We start from the raw sequence: 21,615 nt of genomic DNA on the forward strand, positions 1-21,615 counted from the left end.
GTGGTCCAACCCTTCAGTTTTTCTCCGCTAAAAGTTTTTGAGGTCCACAGGGCTTTAAATCTGTTGGATCTAAATAAATCTGCAGGACCAGATCAACTTGATCCCTATTTTCTTAAGTTGGCTGCAGATTTTATAGCAGAACCAATAACTTAAATTTTTAATCTTAGCCTATGTTCTCCCTTTGCTGAAAGGAGGTGATCCTTCAGATGTTAATAATTACAGGCCCATATCTAAATTGTGTGTTCTAGCAAAAGTTCTAGAAAAGTTCATTAGTGAACAACTGAAAGACTTTTTGGACAAAAATTCAGTTCTTTCCCAACATCAGTCAGGATTCAGAAAAGAACACAGCACAATAACTGATGCTATTAAAGTGGTTAATGACATCGTTGATTCAATAGACTGCAAAAAATACTGTGCTGCTCTTTTTCTTGACTTGTCAAAGGCTTTTGATACAGTTGACCATGCTATTTTATTAAATAGACTAAACAATATTGGTCTATCTGTAAATGCTGTAAGTTGGTTTTCAAATTACTTGTCAGCAAGAAAACAGTGTGTCCGTGCTGCTGGGTCTTCTTCCTCTTTTCTCCCAGTATCCAAAGGAGTTCCGCAGGGCTCCATATTAGGGCCATTGCTATTTTCTCTTTACATAAACAACCTTTGTGATAATTTGTCAAATGCAGCATTTCATCTTTATGCAGATGATACAGTTATTTATTGTTCATCCCCTTCAGTAGCACAAACCCTGCAATTTCTGTAGTCTGCCTTTGACGTCGTTCAGTCCCATTTAACTCAACTTAAGTTGGTGTTAAATCCAGAGAAATCCAAGTTCATGTTATTCTCAAATGGCAAAGAGTTGTTAGCTACGTCTCCTAAGATTAAAACAATTCAAGGAACTGAAATTGAAATGGTCACATCTTACAAGTATCTAGGGATCACTATAGATCAGAATTTGCCATTTAAGACTCACATTCAAAGGCTTGTGTCGAAGTTAAAACTAAAACTAGGTTACTTTTTTAGAAACCAATCCTGTTTCTCCCTCCAAGTGAGAAAACATTTGATTCGTGCAACCTTTTTACCTTTATTGGATTATGGTGACCTGCTTTTTATGAATGCACCTGCCCACTACCTAAAGAGGCTGGATACTGTGTACCATTGTGCTTTACGTTTTATTACTGGCTATGGAAATCGTGTACATCATTGTTCTTTGTATGCTGCTGCTAAATGTCCATCTTTGCATATTCGCAGACTCTCCCATTGGTTGATCTTTATCTATAAATCTCTCCTTGGGCTGGTTCCATCTTATTTATGTGTGTATATGTGTAAAAACCACAACCAATACAGCCTTCGTTCGCACAATATCATACAATTGATTGTCCCAAAAATCAGAAAAGAATTGGGGGAAAAGGCTTTTAAATATGCTGCCCCTGCTTCCTGGAATAATCTGCAGAAGGAACTGAAATTATCAGAATTGGTTACCTTGGGAGAGTTTAAGTCTGATTCATTAACGAGAGAACAGCTCTTTTACTCAGTGTGATTGTTTTTAATGTACTCTTAATTTGATCTGTTATTGTATATTTTACACATGTTGGTATGGGATATTGTATTTGTTTTAAATGTTATATACCTATGTGGTATGTGACTTTTGTTGCCATGATGCCAGGTCCCTCTTCGAAATGAGATTTTACCTGGATAAATAAAGGACTAATAAAGAGGTGGGGTGGGTTGTAACATATTTTAGAAGTGTTAGAACATCCCCTTACATAAAACTAAGAATAATTTATTAATTTGAATCATTTTACAGCATGCCTAGGCAGTGGTTAAGTGACACAATGCACACAATGCATTCTGGGATGACATGTAGTAGGGGAGGTGCAGCAGATTGACCCGGAAGTTATACAGAGTTCATTCCCACCACAATGATCTTCCCCTCTGCTGTTGGACACATGAACAATAACCACATGACTGTTCCCACCACTAACACATGACCCTACGCTGTGTCACTGCATCATTTCATGTTTGGCACTGATCACCACCTGCACTCATGTATATATCTTTCAACGTAGCACTCTTAATTCTTATTCTCATGTATATATCTCATGTATAGCTCATGCACATATCTTTCTACGTAGCACTTTTAATTCTTATCCCTACTTTTATTTTTTCATGTCTATTTAAGTGCTATTTATGACACTATTTAAGTGCTATTTATGACACTATTTAAGTGCTATTTATGACACTATTTAAGTGCTATTTATGACACTATGTTTGCACTGAAGCACCGCAGCAATTTCCTAATGTTGTAAACCTGCTCAACATTTGGCAATAAACCCCTTTCTGATTCTGATTCTGATTCTGATGAAGGGATTTCCGGAAGTGGGGTCAGATGTTACCTTGGTTACATAAAGGCAACATATTAAGAGGTTAACCCACAGGCTAATGCCATCATCTCATGTTTTTATTTCACCTTTCAACTGTGATTAGTCAGATTTTTCTCTAGAGGAAACATTTAATCACACATTGTTTAAAGTTGAAGTCACACATACAGAAAGCAGCACGTCATTGTTTTTGAAAGTTTTAGATGGATAAAAGGATGTTTTCTTGTCATGCTGAAGACGCTATAGTGGCACATACTGGCACATGTTTGGAGTAAACTTTTTGGTAACACAGAAACACCTTCAGTTAGAGGCACATGAGGCTGGTTTTTGCCTTCAGAGCATAGCAAAAACCTTCCACAGGAAGTGAAATTAAGTGGGCAGTAAGAAAGAGTAAGTAAGTGTACAGCAATTGGTAACTATAGGATAGTAGTTTGATTGGCAACATCATTATATTACAAAAATCACCAACAGTAAACATTTCCTGTTATTGTAAATGTGAATAAACCCAGCCCAAATGTAGCCATCCTTCACAAAGTGCTGCAGTTTTTTTTACAGCGACTTGCCATAAACATCGTGTGAAGGTACATATTATATTCATAATTCTCTATTATATAAAAAAATTTAAATGTCCTTAAGTCCCTGCAAAAATTTGAATCATCTTCATCTGATATCTCCAAAGTATGATAAGGACACGCATGCAGAACTTGCAGTAAGTTGCAGTAACAGCGGAGGGAGATATTTTATTTCAAGCCTACATGAAAATAATCACAGGAAAGTGTTTAAACAGACATTATGAACTTATTTACATATATAAATATATATTATTATCTGCCCTGCTTAATCATTTCTGGTGATTAAGGACATTGGAATGTACATCATATGTTTTTTGTTCACTACTGACTTGGTGGCTTTAATATTATTATTATTATTATTATCTACCCCTGCTGGTGATGCAACTTCTGCATGCCTGTCCGTTTCACTTTTTGGAGAAGCAAAGTGTGAAATGGATGCAGTGGACCGGTGTGTCTTGTCCCGATTCGTGATTGAGGTGTGAGACAAACGACTGCTGGTCCAAGTGCGTCAAAACAATGATTTTATTAAACACGTGTGAAGGAAATACACCATCACAATCCTCAGCATAAATCCCCCAAAACAGCATACTTAAAATGTTTTTATATGTCAGGGTATAACGCCCCCTCATGCGTCAAAGCAGATACATAACATGCATAAGTTACAGTAACCACAGCTCTTCTGCTGACAACCTTTGACACACACTCAAAAAGACATTTTCTCCGTCTCCACGCCAGGTGATCTTGATCTTCTTATTCTCGCTTATCTCTGGAACATCAGAAACATTCTACAAAAACTGTTACTTATGCAGGCACAAAATGCAGTTACAAGCCAAATATGTCTTAACTCTAACCTAGAAATGAATCTATATACTGTCTGTGTATGCAGGCGAACTGTCTCGACCTCACTGCACTCTGTCTCACCTCACCAGATAAAGCTTGTAACCTCTTACCAGACAGAAGGCCAACTCTTTCATAAGCACATTCTTACAATATATGTAATAACATGCTTGAAACTATATGTGTAATATATATTGAATAAATGTTGTAATCAAATGCTACGGGGCGATCGTGGCTCAAGAGTTGGGAGTTCGTCTTGTAATCGGAAGGTTGCCGGTTCGAGCCCTGGCTTGGACAGTCTCGGTCGTTGTGTCCTTGGGCAAGACACTTCACCCGTTGCCTACTGGTGGTGGTCAGAGGGCCCGGTGGCGCCAGTGTCCGGCAGCCTCGCCTCTGTCAGTGCGCCCCAGGGTGGCTGTGGCTACAATGTAGCTTGCCATCACCAGTGTGTGAATGTGTGTGTGAATGGGTGGATGACTGGATATGTAAAGCGCTTTGGGGTCCTTAGGGACTAGTAAAGCGCTATATAAATACAGACCATTTACCATTTACTCAAAGCTTAATAAAAAGGATATAAGAGAATAAACATGATATAAAATGATATAATCCCCACAGTCTGTTATGTTTTCCTATGAGACTGGGTTGTATGGCTACAGTAGCTCTAAATGAAGCATTATAAGATGTGAAATATCACAATTATTCCTTTAGCTTGACCACTTACATTATTGTGAAAAAGTATTCACCCCCTTCCTGATATCTTACTTCTTAACATATGTGTCATACTTTAATGTTTCAAATCAAAAACCTTTTAATTCTACACAAACCAGAGAAAATACAAAATACACTTTTTAATTGATGATTTCATTCATCAAGGGAAAAACATTAACCAAACCTACCTGATACTACGTGAAAAATACTGGCAGCCGCCAGTGCTAACCCTCAGTTTCCTAGTAGATGCACGGTATGGTGTCAGGCCGAGCTTATTTTGCTTGTGTAGTGGCATAATACAATACAACTCTTGTGTCCTGGGTTCAATTCCTGGTGGTGCAGGTGTTTATATAACGTCCTCAGGGATTAATGAAGAATTGCAATTTTTAAGATATTACAGTGCCTCGTTCTTGAGTTATTGCATTCACAAACTTTGGTGTCCACACCACCCGACCGCATGCCTGGCCGGTGGGGTGACAACGATACCCCATCAGCCTTCTATGCTTAAGGGGTAAAAAGCAGTTGCCGCTAAACCTAAACTTAATAAGAGCTTGTGCAACCCTTGGCAGAAAAAGCTGCAGTCAGACATTTGTGATAACTGGCCATGACTCTTTCATATCGCTGTAGAGGAATAATAGCCCGCTCTTATTTGTAGCATTGTTTAAATTCAGCCACGCTCAAGAGTTTTTGAGCATGAACGGCAAAAATCACAATCTGATATAAGTCCAAACTTTTCTTAGGTCACTTTAAAACCTTCACTTTTTGTTCTTTTATTTTTTTATTTTTTTTACCATTCAGAGGTAGACTCTATTGTATTTCAGACATTGTCCTGCTGCATAAGCCAAGTGTGCTTGAGCTTCACAACCCAAAGTGATGGCTGGACATTCTGCTTCTGAATTTTATGGTAGAGAGCAGAATTCACGTTTCCATCAATTACAGTAAATTGCTCACAATGTGACATTACCAGCACCAACTTTAACTGTCAGTATAGAGTTTTTATTTTAATTTTTTAATTTTAATAAAATGCTGAACAGAACATTACATTCTATTACTTTTTAACACAGGTATGGTTTGCTTTTCTTACCCTAATAAATGAATCATCATTATATATGGAAAAAGGAAGACTGATGAGTACATGTTTAATTGCTTTGAGCTGTGTGTATTTGTGAGTCTACAGGATGACGCAGCAGCAGGTCTCTGGGTAGTCATCAGCACTGGCTTTGCGCTCGTTGCCGTACACGTAGTAGACGTAGCTCTTGTCTTTCCACTTGTAGTTCACCTGAGTGATGGGGATCAGCTCGACTGTCTGCCTCTGAAAGAGAGAGAGATGGAGGGATTCGTATTAAAGGAAAACTTTCAACAGCATCAGAGCGGGTCAGCTTGAGTCAGAATACTTTAGCTTAGCATTGACTGAAAGCAGGAGTAAAAGAAATGAGCACTTTTCTTAGCCACATTTCAGATTTGTATTAATCTTCAATCGACCAGCTTCAAATCTTTATGTCCTTTTCTTTAACAAAAATTCCAACAATTAATTCCCCTTTTGAGTGTTTATATAACAGCTAACTCTTCAACCACCATCAAATCATTCAAGATGGCTTTAGTTATCTTTATAGGTCACCTTATCCCTCGAGCTTCTGTAGCAGTTGATAACTTTAGTAATTGAACAGTCTATTGATTTTTCTATTGACTAACTGAGGAATCAGTTAAGTTAAATATTTTGCAGAGCAAAGCAATAAATTGCAGAGTAACACAGGCACACCAGCACAGGCTGGCCACTGGGGGTGACTACACTATAGCCTATAGACTCAAAACTCTAAAGTAAACTTTGCACGTTTTCCTTGCTGCTTCAACTACAAATAATGGAATTTCAGCTCGAATCAATTATATTTCAACTAGAATTAGCTGCTGATGGAACAAGGACAGCTGTTTTCTTTCCCTCCACTACTGGAGAAGATCTGGATAATTTTTCTTTTGAGCTGTGTGTCGGCCTACCTGCTGCAGAATCCTGGAGGTTTTGCCATAGTTAGTTTGATGTTCTTTGATCAGACGCTCAGAGGCCTGAGAGACTGCTGGGTTTGGAAAGCCAAGCAGTGGGTAGACCTGAGAGAAGCAAGAGTTTAATTCACAATATTCACACCGCTAACCCCAGCAATGTGTTTTCCTTCTCCCCAACCTTTCCTTTATATTTATCTCAACTACACCTGTCTGAGGTGAGTTCCTGCAGTGGCTTTATGTTTAATTTATGGAGATTATTTCAACATTTCAAACATAGAATATAACATTCCAAACTACTGTGTGAAATTACTGAGATGTAGTTTTTTGTATGAAATTTTGGTATTTAAAAAAAAAACTTATTAGGATTCAAAGTGAAGCTACATTGTGTGTGTGCAGTGTTGGGGAGTAACGGAATACATGTACCGCCGTTACGTATTTAAAATACAAAATATGAGTAACTGTATTCCGTTACAGTTACCGTTTAAAAAGGTGGTATTCAGAATACAGTTACTTTGTTGAAATAAATGGATTACACTGCGGTACTTTCCTGTTTCATTTTGTCGCGGGTCAGGACTGTTTGGGTTTTGTTTGACAGCTACGTTCTGTCGTTCCAGGCGGCAGCGTTACGGTTGCCATGGTTACAGGGCGACGCTCTCTCTCTCTCTGCGACTGTGTGTTTCCTGGGTGAGAGAGCGCCTTTTCGTTGTTGTTGTTGTTGTGCTAAGCTAACAGGCAGAATGCTACAAGCATAGCTCTAAAGAATGTAGCATCATGGGCAGTGTAGTCCGTGTTGCAGGGAGAATGGACTGCCATACACGTTATGGGTCTGTGAGCACGAGGAGGGAGAAAAAGGGGAGTGGAAAGGTACGAGTTGTCATCGAGGAAAAACGGGAGCTGGAAGCATGTAAATATAATAATAACCACTGCAGCCAAGAAGAGTGCCTGATGAGCCCAGTTGTAAGTAAGCTATTAAGACTCGACTGTACACCGTGTTCGTGTTTTCCTCCGAAAACAATAAGTTCCGTTGGAGCAGCCTTTCAACGCCTCTCTCTGTCTCTCGCAAGAAAAGTTGACCCACACAACAAAGTAAAGCTATTTTTCGGCTACGAGCCGACAGGGACCCCGCCGTATTAGTCAGAGATCCCTTTACTACAGTTCGGAGTCGCGGACCTTCAGTAATAGTAATAAATCACACAGCAATAGTACATTCACGTTGTTGTAAAAAGCATGATAATATATTAAGTAATCTAAAGTATTCAGAATACGTTACTGTCATTGAGTAACGTAACGGAATACGTTACACAATACATTTTGGGGCATGTATTCTGTACTCTGTAATGGAATACATTTTAAAAGTAACCTTCCCAACACTGTGTGTGTGTGTGTGTGTGTGTGTGTGTGTGTGTGTGTGTGTGTGTGTGTGTGTGTGTGTGTGTGTGTGTGTGTTTGTTTACCAGGTTCTGGCTGCTCTTGAACAGCTCTTTCCCTTTTACTGAGCGCAGGTTATCACTCTTCAGACCACAGCTCTGCTCCACCAGATGATCTTCCACATGGTTTTTCCTAAACACAAACACACAGATATGAACTATATTCATGCTGTATCCATCAAATATAAAATACAGATTTAACACACACTCTACATCCTGATGAATACAATATTACATGAATCAATCATTTCAAGTTTTAACCAATCAAGTTTCTACTGTTTTCAGTTTAAACTCGCAGCATGTAATTTTCATCTTTATTGACTAGAGGGCACCAAAGCATCACTCAAAAAAACATTTATTCTCTTCCGCTTATCCTTAGCAGGGTTGCATGAGTGCAAGGGGAAGAGGTGGGGTACATCTTGGACAGGCGGCTAGTCTGTTGCAGTTCTAACACAGAGAGACAGACAACCGTTCACACCTAAGGGCAATTTAGAATCACGACCAGTAACTGCATGTCTTTGGACTGTGAAAGGAGGCCTGAGTACCCACAGAGAACACTCCACTCCACACAGAAAGGCCCTGACCAGATTATGGAGATGAACTCAGGATCTTCCTGCTGTGACGCAGTGTAAGCCACCACATCGGGGGTTTGAATCCGCTGAACGGCTACTCTGAGGTACCCCTGAGCAAGGTACCGTCCCTACACACTGCTCCCTGTGCGCCTGCTTAGTGGCTGCCCACTGCTTCACTGAGTGAATGGGTCAAATGCAGAGAAAAACAAGTAATTTCCCCACGGGGATCAATAAAGTATACATTATTATTATTAGTGACTGAATATAATGGATTTGCAACAGTGCTTTGAATGTTCACGAAACCTGAATTTTCTCAATTTCAGGATAAATTACATCAGATAAATCTCTGTTGTTAATAATATTGGGGTGCCCACTGATCAAGAAATTTTTTTATTATCATTCAAATATGGCTTTCAAATTTAATGCTATATTTTTACATGCTACATACTTTTACTGATAGTAAAACGAAACAATGACCATGTGTAATTTCTTCTCTTGTTTCCTTATTTGATTTTTAAAATTTGTTTATACTGTATGTCAGATATCTGCAGAAATATATGGGCCTCTTAAGCCTTTAAGCAACTCTGTCACTGAAAGATAAAATCTTTGTTTTCATAAACTGGTTATTCCTCAAGTACAACTAAAACCGTGGGCAGGGCTCGTGTATTATCCTTAAGGACTGGACCCCATCAGTAGTCTGTGGAAGATATTTAATGTTTTCTAAAATTTCAGTGGAAGTACCTCAAAAAATATTTAAGGTAGGAAAAAAAAGAACCAACTAATTTGCATTGACTTTTCAAAGCCTTTTAAAACATCTCCATGTACCATTTTCCTCTACATAATTCACGAATATCTGTCAAAACAAACAGACCTCAAACAGAACCTTAAGTATCCTTAATTAACTCTGCAAGTATCCAGGACATGTAGCATAAAATTGGCTTCAAGGGCTTTAGAAACAAATTTAAACCGTTTAAAGGAGTTAAATTGAGTTCAAATGTAAGTGTCTTTATATACTTCTGCAACCTCCTCCAGGACCATTTGAATTTTACAAATGACACCTAAAACACACTTGAAGAACCCAATCTTCATACAGGAATCATAGGAAATATAGGAATGTTGAAACTGCTGTTGTACTCACCATTCCACTTTGAGCTCAATGTAGGTCAGCAGTTGACGTTTTCCTTTACAGGTTTCACATTGGTTTTTCCCACTACCATTACACTTTGTACACCTAAACACACACAGACACATGACTCATTATTTTTGGTTACTTATAGACATACAAATCTTTTCCCAATTTTTTCTTTGTTACTAAAGTCCACATTGAAGTGAATAAAATCATTTAAATATGTTTGACTCAGTCTTGACCATTATCGATTCTCTAGATTTTATTTTAACTTTAAAAAAATCTGATATTTGTTTATTTTGTCGATATGTGTATGCTTATTTTGTCAATATTGCTGCTCATCTTCAACCAGGCTACACTCATAAAAGACTTTAATTATCAAATGTATTTTTAAAAGTTTGTTAAATAAATAAAAGTAACTTATGATTTCACATCCTGCTGAACATTTTTTGACTGATTTCTTCCTTTGCTCATATTTATTGGGCCAGATGATCATTTCTTTACAAAAAGTTATCCCAGTTATTGTGGGATAACTAGATGGCAGATGGGAGCAGACAGATGATCAGTTGAGTCCGTAGCGTCAGATAGAAGAGCAACAAATAGCAACAACAGCATTTTATTTCACTCTTTAAATTGTTAAACCCTTTATTTTATAAAACATTCATATATAAAACAATTGTTTAATGAGGCTTTTCTTGCTTTTGTAACACTTCTACTTTTGCTTTTAATTTGAGTAAAATAAAGCATCATTGAGAACATGAGCAGAGATTTAAGCAGAAAATGAATGGACATGCAGAAAAAGAAGAAAAAGTGATTCATTCGGTGGACTCTTGAAAAGAAAGAGAAAAACTGCTAAGGAAAAAAAATAGGCTAAAAGTTATGACTTTGGTAGGTTCTGAGAAAATGACAGACACACAAGTAGCCCAGGAAAAACATGCTGCAGGGCATTGCAAGCCTCCCAGAGGTGTCTCAAACCACCTGAAATAAACTGACACTGTCCCATGACAGTACTGATGACATGACTCTGTGTGTGCGTGTGTGTCTGAGAAGGGCGTTGTCTGAATCCATTCCAATTTTCATTAAGCCATTCAGCACCACAGCTTCAGAATAAAAACTAAAGTTACTAAATAAATAGCTATTGTGATTGATCAACAGAGAGGACCATACGAATGCCTGAGTGAAAAGCTTAGCCCTTAACTGACTGTAATTCAATTCATTATTCATGTTAGAACTTGCAGTCCATATGCTGACAAACACGTTATGAAGCCTTTTTTTCACAAGTTTATAAACCCTCAAACTCTGAAAGTCTCATGCTCTGCTCAGTACATGTAAAAGAGTCACCTCATTCCCTGTATAGAGAAAAAGTCCATCATCATCCCAGCTGGCTGTTTTCTGAGTCTGATAAGTAGATATCTACTTCGCACAGCTCACCAAATAGTTCTAAGCGGAAGTGGGGTTTAAACTGTGTATTGTTGCGTTTGATTGGATCACCTGTATCTGAAGGGGAAAACGTGAGGTAGAGGCTCCATAGTATAGTACAGGGGTGTCCAAACAGTTTTATTAATAGAAATTCACCTATAGGGGCCAACAATCCCTACTGACATTATTTTCTACAGGCTCGTAACCCCAACATTTTCATGCAAATATGATCTAATCAAATTGCAATATATTAAGCTGTGTTTTTGACTTTAAAATGTTAATAGTGAATAAATTATTTGAAAACACAAATTCAAAATAATCAGAATCTAAAATTTATGAATTTCAGGAGACAATTCTTGTACTTCCTTGCCAACATTAAAAAAAAAAAAAAAAAAAAAAGGAGGTCTGATCCCAATTTATTAACACTGAATCATTTCAATTGTAATTGTTTAATTCGGCGTATCGTTATTAGTTTGCATGTTTAAAAAGAAAAAGGTAGATGAAGATAATACAAAATGTAAGCTTTGAAACTGGTATTTTTTCTGTTTTATTTTCAGTTTGTGTGACCATTCAGTACCTGTCTTTGCCTGTGCCATTACAGCGAGTGCAGGCTGGATCGGACTTTGCCGCACCATTACACATCGGGCAAGTTTTCTACAACGACACAAATAAGCAAATGTTTTAATTGTACCTTGATCAGACTTTTCATGTCTTATTATTTACTATTGAGAGTTTCCTTACTTTTCCACTTCCACTGCACTCCTTGCATTGCTCAGTACCTGCTGCATTGCACGTGTGGCATTGCTAAACACAAACACACAAAAAAGATAAAAATGAGTAAAAGGTAAAAACTTTTCAGAATCACACTGATGGGGAGTTCTCCTTAGATTCCTCACACACAGTTTGTGTTCATGGTTTAACTTCTAATTAGAGCTCCAGCTAAAGTGAAAACTACATGTGGCTATAGCACTGACACCTCGTGCTATGTTAGAAACCAGCTCATTCAGGAACTCAAATCTTCACAGATTTCAAGTATCCCATTCTTTAAGTATATATGTCTTCAAGCTTAAAGCTCAGAACTAAACTGCAGGTAACCCAGCACTTTGACAGATAGCTTTTGTTATTCAGCCACCTTGACGGAGGACGTGTAGGGCACCCGGATCTTCTCTGTGTGGTCACTGAAAAGTTTGGGGGGTGTGGCCTGGACCTCCCATGGTCGTGGAGCGGGCTGGGCGTAAAAGTCAGCAGGCTCACCTTTTAAATACACGAGATCACAGAAAATGACAGTCAATAAACTACTAGTATAGTAAGTTACTGCATTGTCAGTAGGTTTACGCAAGGATTAATAAAAAAGGCATTTCATTATTATGAAAACAAAAGCAAGTGTTTCCAGGTTTAACTCTTTCAGGTAAAACACTATTGATTAATCAGTTGTTCTGGAGTTTGATTCATAATAGGCTCTGAGTATCACACTATTGTTTTTAATCCCTCACAAGGCCATAAACTTTGAGTGTGGTCAAGAACAAAGTGAAAAATGTGGTTTGGTAACAGGAAACAACAAAACTCTACCATCAGATTAAAAAGCATCCAGCCTTGCTCTATAATAACAGAACATGGTGGCTCAAGGAAACAAATGAAAATGACCATTTTAATGGCTCCACATCAGGTTTTGATTTAACAAAATGAAAATGTGCGTTTACCTTCATGTGGTTTGTGGGCCCAGTCAGTTGACCTGGACTCAGTGAATGTCTCCAGACGGTACTAAGGAACAAAAAACAGACTTTACTGAGAGAAACTGGATTTGTTGATAACATTACTGTGCTAATTTCTCTATATTTCACATCAGAGTGAAAGTGAAACATACGTTTCTATGCATCATGTGCAAAAAGCTGGACATGTTAAAATAAAAGCATATTTGTTGTGTCAGATACACGTTACAGGCGTTATGATTTTATTCACAATTTAATGTCACTTTAAGGTTTTTCAGGTCACATGTCAGCCATGTGCAAGTTAAGGTTTGTTTTAAACTGATGTGAAACAGTTTTTTGAACTGAGACTGTCCTCTTTGACAACACATATTTGCCTTTATTTTGTCTCTGCATGCTCAAGATGTCATCACTTAGAAGGACTTTGTAATAACACTGCTCATGCAGCTATTGCCTGTCAGCCTGGTACTGTATGAGCCTTCAGTCTGTTTCTGGATCAGGAAAGAGTTGTATTAATGCACATGTAGAATGAGAAAAAACATCTTATTGTCAAAATAAGTATAAGATGGAGACAAATGGGGGTGAAAATATTGAATAACAAGAACTATTTTCACTCTCACTGTTAAAAGTGTAGAACCTGAGATAGATGTGATATTAAATCCACAATTTGTTTAAACTTGTAACATACAACGTATTTCCAATTTGGTTTCATATAACTGGGCATCATATTACTGCATAACAAATTTTGTGGTAAAACCAGTATTTGGAACAGGTATTCCATATTCTTTGAGCTAATTGCAAGAGTCTTGAGGGTGTGATGAAAAGTTCTGGCAAACTACTACTTAAGCAGGTCTGGACACTTACTAAAAGCCCTCAAGTTTTTGAGCAAAAAAATCCTTACACAGGTTTATTCTTAACAGTTCACTATCATTCAATTATGTCCTTTGGTCAAATGTTTAGAAAACTATGAGTGCAAACAGTTCAAACCAGTCTGTTGCAGAGATAGTAAAAGCAGGTAACTCAGTCCTCAGCATCACTGATGCTGACAGCATTATAAAAAGGGAACATTTAATCACCCTAAATGTGTTGAATGGCTCCATGGAGGTGATGACTCCCTGAGTGACTGGTGCGTCACCGTAGCAGCAATGAGACGACACAAATTCCTTTAAAGCCTCGCGAGCTGCATTTTCAGACAGAGAGGGGATGCTACAAAACACACAAACTCTGTGTTAAACCAGAATATTCTACTGATTGTTGAGCAGCTGAAAGACACAGATAATATGTTGTACCTCCATTCAGGATTTTCAGGGGCGGGTTGGGGTGGAGCTACTGGCTCCATGGGCATGGGAGGAGGCAGGAAACCTCCTGTATCAATGACAAATTTTCAAGTACCAGCAACAGGATTAATGTGAGGAATTATGTGAACCGGGCTTTTCTTACCTCCTCCTGGCACAGTGCCTTCATAGCCTGGGACATTGCCAAACATGTTGGCTTGGGGTGCCATGACAGGTGGGTACATAGCTGGAATAAACAAGAAACAAACCATTGAAACCAATATTTTGGATGAACTTAAAAATTTTCATTCAAACTAAAGTTCTAACCGAACAGCTTAGGAGGTTTGGGCCCTATACCACGAACCTCGTTCAGCAAACATGCAGAACTAAAAAAGTCGAAAACAGAAAAGCCAGCTTTAATTAAGCTTGGTCTAAAACAAAACAAAAAAAGGTGACATTTGATAACGGTGTAACACAATTTCACGCATCACTGAATGCAGGCAAAACAGAAAATACCTCGACATTATAAGTACAGTGTTGACTTTGGCCACATCTTAATTTTTTGCCATCTTCACACAGATTTTTCCCTTTCTATTTATTTTTATTTGGAATTATTAATTTTAGAAAAATGATTATATCCATCTATGGGAATATCAGTTCCTACTGACATGACATCAGAATAATGGCTCAGAAAATTAAGATTACATTTACATGACACTTTCCCCTTCTAAAAGACTCAAAACTTGCCAATGTTCCTAAAATTTAGTTCCAATGCTTTTGAGTAATTTTGAGTAAGCTAGCATAATTTTAACCTCAAAGGGGATTTTTTTTCCTTCATGTTTGTATACAAGAGAAACTGCTTAATAAACAAAATCTATATGCGTTTTTTGAAAGCTTTTTACAACTTACAGACTTTGTTCAAATGCTTTTGCATATTCGTAGTGTTTCCTCCCTTAAATGAAATATCTACTTTTCAAGTATTGCAAGTTGCCCTGTTGTCTTCCGTTCTCGTAAAGTATAATCAAACTTTTTAGTGTTTGAGCCGCTTAGGCGCCGTGGTATTGCCCCTATCAAGTCAGTGAGCTGGGAGTTTGCTGTTCTCCCCGGTTCAAATATTTGAAGTTTGCACGGCTACATTCTCGCCTGAAAATTTGTTAAAAGTTTATTTTGCAACCCAGAAAGAGTAATAAGAGGGGCACTGAAATTCGGGATTGTCCGAGAAAAAACGGGAGGGTTGGCATGTATTACCTTGCATAGCCTGTAACGTTATTATGATGGACAGGTTTTATGAGTGAACTTGACTTTAAGTCACTTACAGGTTTCTTTGGAAAAATACTTTCTTATATCCAGGTTCTTTTTGCTGCCATCCTCCTCTCCTCCTTGCAGGTCCTCGCAGCGCAGGATTGCCGCTGCTAAAACTAAACAGAGCTCCCTGAAAGGCACAGCCAATCACATTGGCTATATTTGTCACATGATATAGGACTCCAGTAGAGAACGTAATTTAACACTTTCTGCACCGCTGGGTGAATGAGAGGTTGACAGATCGCTTTTTTTTTTTTTTTATTTCTATCGGTTTTGTTTTTCTTTACTCAAAGAGATCAAATTATTGGTGGGGACAATTCAATAATCGCTGGATATTGGTGGGGACATGTCCCTTCCGTCCATGCCAAATCTACGCCCTTGCATGAATTAAAAGGAAAGGTATCATATTTCACATTATCTTCCTTCAGAAGACTCATTCATCAAACTGGTTAAACAGTGACAAGGTGGAACATGACAATTTTTTTTAGATAAACTTCAGTTCATACAAAGTTACATTATGTGTGCAGCTGAACAAGCCTGATCCTGCAGAGAAATTTGTGATGCGAATGAAAGAGGGTTCTGCCCACGCTAGCGTTAGCTATTCCAGTAAGATTAAAACCAGCATGTTAACCTCACACCCAAAAATGGTGACAGAATATTGTAATGCATCTCATTTTACTTTTGATATTAAAATTTGACCCCCCCCCCCCCTTTTTGTTGTTGTATTAACTGTCATGTTTAAGTCAAATAAATGTAATAAATAAATAAGTCACCATGAAATCACAATTAAGGCAAAATACAGTTAATAAATTTACATATCAGAACAGAACTGTAACATGTTCTCCACTGCAACCCCGCAGGTTTATTTCTGATTCTGTCATAAGTCAGCTGTGTGCAGGCAGGAAAGGACCCAAACGCACACTCACGTCTCAAGTAAACTCAAAAAACACAGCCTTATTTGCTGGCGTGTAGGTGACACAAAGAAAATAACCTAAACTGGAATACTGGAACCTAATCGTACAAAGAGACACACAGGGAAATACACAGCCATGGATGAGGGAGATTGCAACGCTGGACAGAAGAAAACAAAGTGCTTCAATTAACAGGTAATGACGAGAGAACAGGAAACGCACACACACGCAGCTGGGGCTAATTACACACAACGAGACAGAGGATGCAAAGCTAAACATAAAACATGAGATAAGGTACCTTCAGAGTTAGAGAAGTGAAACAAAACATGGCACACACAGATAAGAGAAAGTAAAACCGGAAGTAATGAGAACATTCACAGAGACGCAGACAGACACAGAAACGTGACTGAATGGGGAAACATGGCAGCCAGGGGAAAACAGAATAAAACATGAGGAGGAAATAAGACACAAGAACTCACACAGCCTATATAAACACAGACACACAAAGAGAGACACAGAGGCCACAAGGGGAAAATACTAAATAATCAAGGAACTAAACAGGGAATATAAGAAACTCAAAACAGGACAACTAGACTAACAAAGTGGACTTCTACATAAATCATCATACAAAATGACAAAAACACCCCCCCCCCCCCCCTCCCCCAGAGATTCACAGTTTTTAAAGTTTCTATAAGTAGAATGGGAGGCAGAGTTTTGAGCGACAGACACACTCTCTAGTTTTAAGATTAGCTTAAGCACTGATTACTTCTCAACTCTCTTTTCTCTTTCACATACCACTATTACATACGTAGTCTAAACCAGCAGTCCCCAACCCCCGGGCCTCGGACCGGCACCGGTCCGTGAGTCGTTTGGTACCGGGCCGCGAGAGTTGAGGCTCAGGTGTGAAATGTATGCTTTTCAGGATTTTTATCGGTTTTTAGGGTTATTTTGTTATCGTTTTTATCGTTAACTCGGTTTTCCTAGGTCTTTTTACTTGTGTTATGAATAAATCTTCTTTTTTTGGTACCGGTACTAGTTTTATTTTGTTGTATTTATCCGCGACACCTTAAAGGCCGGTCCGTGAAAATATTGTCGGGCGTGAACCGGTCCGTGGCGCGAAAAAGGTTGGGGACCGCTGGTCGAAACTACTCGTTAAAAAGGCAAACATCTGCATAAAACTACAGGCTTCATATAGGCGGAGGGGGCAGGAACTGTCATCCAGCAATGATAAAGATCTTCAAGTTATGAAACAAGCTATAAAAAAAGCAGGTTAGGTCAATGCAACAACATTAATGTGAGGAATTGGGCTTTTCTTACCTCCTGCTGACACATTGCCTTCATAGAATGGGGCATTGCTGAAAGTGTTGGCTGAGGTGGGCATGAGAGGGGTATATGCAGCTGGAATTAAAAGAAATAAGAAACAAACCATTCAAACTAACACAGAGAGAACTCAAATTCATCTAAGTTTTTTTAATGCATTAATTAATTATCCTTTTTTTTGGTGGGGCGGGGGGGATGTTTTTGCTTAGGGTAAGGTGAACACTCAGAGGATGACATCAACATTGAAGTTTATTATGGATAATAAGTATTGTGTAAGCTGGGCCTCAGCAGTTGTGGGAAGGGAAATGTACCGTATGGTCATGTACTCAGGGCTGGTCTCTGTGGCCTTGGTGCACTCTGTTTAAGAGAGGTCTCCCCTTCCAGAGGGAATTATTCCTTTTTCCCTTATCAAAGGCATCAGTCGCATTTGTTACTTTGATGGACTGCCGAATCTTCAAGAATCTGTCTTAGCTTATCCATCCTTTCATGCATCTATTTTCTGCCGTTTTGGTCACTGAAGCAGCAGCCTGAGCAGAGAAACCCAGGCTTCCCTCAAATCAGCTCATCCAGGAGGACACAGAGACACTCACAAGTTAGCCAAGAGATATAATTTCTCTAGCAAGTCCTGGGTTTGCCCTGGGGGTTCCTCACGGTGGGACATTCCTGGAGTCCCAAGTCCTAGTCTGAGCTTCACTTTCCTCCACCTCTTCCCTTGTCAGCAATCAGTCTAACTTCCCTTCTACAGTTCTTAGTATTCTTTAAGATATTATTCTTCTGAGTCATTCTGGTTTGTTTGTTTGTTTGTTTGTTTAAAAGTCTTTCAGCCTAATTTCAATAGAGCTGAATACAACTGAAAGGGCTCCTATTTCCCCTTCTACATGTTGTAACAAGAACACTTCAGAGCCCTAGGTCATGGATTGCTTTTATCTACAATGGACAGTAGGTGGAGTTGCTTAGTCCTTGCTCAGGTGCTTGAATGCAGATATGTATGCGGGCAAAATAGAAGCTACTTTAGCATTATGACTTTGATGTTGATTTTGGTAGAGATTTGTAGATGTTTGTTTCTTTTTCTCTCCCATCTTCATACAGCTTTCTCCCTGTCTCTCACATTCTTTCAATCTTTGTGCCGCCATCCAAAAGATGAATGTTACAGTGTAAGAGAATTACAACCCAATAAAATGCATAAACTAACCCATATCAATTATCCATCCATATCGATAGCTATATTAAAATTGAATGAGGTGGTAATGCTGACAATTAACATAAGAAGAAAAATCATTTTGGCTTTCTTTTACCAGCACCCATTTAAAAATAAAAAAAGAAGAAGTTTATTTTAGAAAAAACAGGTATATCCATCTATGAAAAACAGAGTCATCATTTCTTTCAGGACTTAGGTCAAAGGAAAATCCTAAAACTAAAAAAATATTCACATTGGAATTGTTTCCTCAACAAAATACAACAACCTCTGTTTATAAGTAAAGCTGTTCAAGCACAAATAAATCCCAGAGAGAAAATAAAAACCAAATGATGCAATTAACAGGTTAACTGATATCAGGTCGCCATTTAACAGAAGTTTAGGCAGCAGGTTATTTAATTTCAGTGAATATTTAATTTTTTGTATTTATCTAGTCTCAGAATTAAAAAAAAAAAAAAACAACAACTTCAAAGAAACCTTAAAAATGCACCTTGCATTTGCTGGAACATATTTGCTGCTGGTAGTCGCGCCGACTACCAGAAGCTCATCCCTGCATCCTTCGTGTGTCCTGCTTGGACTCGGTGTCTGTGCAGGGTGACTGCTGTCTTGCTATTTCACTTCTTACCTGCGCTGTTCATTCTGCTGCAGATCAACCACTCAGTAGACCAGCTCGGTTTTATGGTAACCACACAGGATCCGTTGATTTAACTCCGCCGCGCAACCTTCGAAATACATGTAATTAGGACCTCTTTGTATCAGCCCCTACGTCAAATATCAATATCAATAAACTAATGTTTAAACGACTGTTGTCATTTCTATTCCCTCACCAGCAGATTGGTGGTGGGTAAAGGTCTGAGGGTAAAGAATAAATATAAAGACAGAATTAAAACTATTCTTAGTCTACCTGAAAATTTGATATTGGGTCAGAGAGAAAAATAGCGGCTCTATTGTCTTCTGTCTCCTCTGTGACAGAAAGGAAATGAAGCCCTGCCTCTATCGTATTGCAAACATACCAACAAGTAACGTGTCAGAAGCTGTTTTTTTCTTCTCCAGGCGTGTTGGCACAGCTTTTCTATTCAAGTAAAATTGTTCTCAGGTTAGTAGGAGGCGCCGACATTCCTGAAAAGTCATTTCTCATAATCCGCCCTCGTAGCCTCTCCCCCCTCCCCCCTCGATCCATGTTGGACTTTTCTACATGTTTAAGGAACTTTCACACATAAAAGCTGTGCGAATATTTCATGCGTATTTTATATTTCGCACGAAATATATATTTCGTAATATTTGTAAGTATTTTTCGGACTCATCTATTCTTCATGCAGCTGTTCACACCGACCAAGCTCGATTTTCCCGATGTTTCGAATCTGAATTAACAGATCTGACCAATCAGAACACTGCATTTGGCAACCAGCATAGCTCAAATCGCGTGCATGTACTGAATATACAATGAAACGGAAATAGTAAAATAATTTTAATAGTAAAAATAGTTTAAAAACAACAACAACTATTTTACCTCAGGCACACAGCAAAATAGGCCTTCTCAGGTGTGTGGTCCCCACTCTGCTAACAAGAGCTTAAACTGCACTGACATCTTGAAATACGTTCAAAAGCGGCCATCGTACAGTTTCAGCTCCTGGATCAAAACATAAAATGCCTTCTCTAAGAATCTGATGAACTCAGAATCTCTGTCTTTTTCTTTCCTGGCTTGGGAACATCAGGACCAAATTGCGCAAAAGCGCAACGTGTTCGGTGTGTCTGTATGATACAGGGCAAGTTACAACCTATAGGCCTACATCAGTGGCAAAGGCGGTGGTAGTTAAGGAAAAGACAGAAAAAATAGATAAACAAAGATAGAAATTAAATGTTAAACAGGATGAGAGGAATAAATACTACAATTATTAGACCCACGTCTTAACTGTGGGACATCTTCAAAATGTTTTTCTTTTGCATTTGCGCCAAATGCAGAAAAGCAAAACTGAGAGGCCATATATGAATAAACATATTGTGGGAGAATGAAAAACATAAAGTAAATCTGACTTCTTTGTTTGTGTATTGCTTTTACAAACTCGTGTATTTAAAGAGAAATGCACCTTTTTCAGTTTAAAGTGTGTAAATTCTTACCACTAGAGGTCACAAGATTACAAACTGCAGTCCACTGATTTCTGTTTTCTTACCGCCTAGCTATAATGGCTCTTGTAGGAAAAATGTGCTTTAGTCAGCAAAAAACAAGAAAACAAGAACAAACAAATAAACAAACAAACAAAAAAATGGACTCAATAGCCATATTTTGCAGTATGCGTTTTTACCCCCAAGTCACCGCAAAAACTGGGGTTCCTCAGATCTGTCCTATCATATTTTTTTTTGTTTAGGTCTGCAAGGTTGTCAGTTAGCTGTTTACCTTAATATGCCAGGTGAGTCTCATCTATTTACTCTAGAGGAGGCTCTAAAACGTTTTAAAAGGAGTCTAATGCCAGTCAAATACACTGTTCTACTTCACATGTTGTTGAGGATATCCTTAAATGTTCTGTTGGTAAGCCCCGCTTTTTTCCACTGTTAGCTGCTGTTAGCCAGCATTACTGAAAATGTCTTTCAAGTGGATCTAACGCGGTTGAACTTGACACTAACTTAATAAACTCTCATACTGTATGAGAATGTGGTCAAACTATTTATTTATCAGAAGGAAAGAGTTATTTTTAGGACACTCGAGTCTAACATTAGCTGACATAAAGTCATAACCTGCTGTGTTGGGGGGTTCTCGGGGCCCTATCCTCGGCTTGCCGCAGGGTCAGTTGCCCGCTGCCTGTAGTCCCCTGGCACTCATGCCTTTTGCTGTGGGAGCTCCATCTGGGACGGATTGATTAGTGATTGATTAATCATCA

The 21,615-nt window shown here is 38.5% G+C and overlaps 1 protein-coding gene across 6 annotated transcripts; it reads right to left on the bottom strand.

Moving 5' to 3' along the window:
* Positions 1–3,459: 3,459 nt before the first annotated feature.
* LOC147331102 (protein SSUH2 homolog) lies at positions 3,460–20,418 on the bottom strand. 6 transcript variants are annotated; one of them, XM_086293162.1, is made up of 14 exons: positions 20,250–20,418; positions 19,365–19,461; positions 17,542–17,622; positions 14,178–14,258; positions 14,027–14,102; positions 13,814–13,943; positions 12,732–12,792; positions 12,164–12,285; positions 11,773–11,835; positions 11,609–11,685; positions 9,625–9,717; positions 7,942–8,047; positions 6,485–6,592; positions 3,460–5,804 (listed from the first exon to the last, which is right to left on the bottom strand). In XM_086293162.1, the coding sequence occupies exons 2-14, from the start codon at positions 19,375–19,377 to the stop codon at positions 5,664–5,666; spliced, it is 1,152 nt and encodes a 383-aa protein (XP_086149288.1). In that variant the 5' UTR covers positions 19,378–19,461; positions 20,250–20,418; the 3' UTR covers positions 3,460–5,663. The 6 variants fall into 6 exon arrangements, with proteins under 6 accessions (XP_086149288.1, XP_086149291.1, XP_086149287.1 ...); XM_086293165.1 differs by lacking the exon at positions 20,250–20,418 and adding an exon at positions 19,753–19,870; XM_086293161.1 differs by lacking the exon at positions 20,250–20,418 and adding an exon at positions 19,644–19,782.
* Between the last annotated feature and the right edge of the window lie 1,197 nt (positions 20,419–21,615).

This window comes from Aulonocara sp. 'chitande type north' Nkhata Bay, linkage group LG5 (assembly GCF_057382095.1).
Source record: "Aulonocara sp. 'chitande type north' Nkhata Bay isolate Kocher_YH1m ecotype deep benthic linkage group LG5, A_spYH_male_GT1.1, whole genome shotgun sequence".
In the NCBI taxonomy this organism is placed as follows: domain Eukaryota; kingdom Metazoa; phylum Chordata; class Actinopteri; order Cichliformes; family Cichlidae; genus Aulonocara; species Aulonocara sp. 'chitande type north' Nkhata Bay.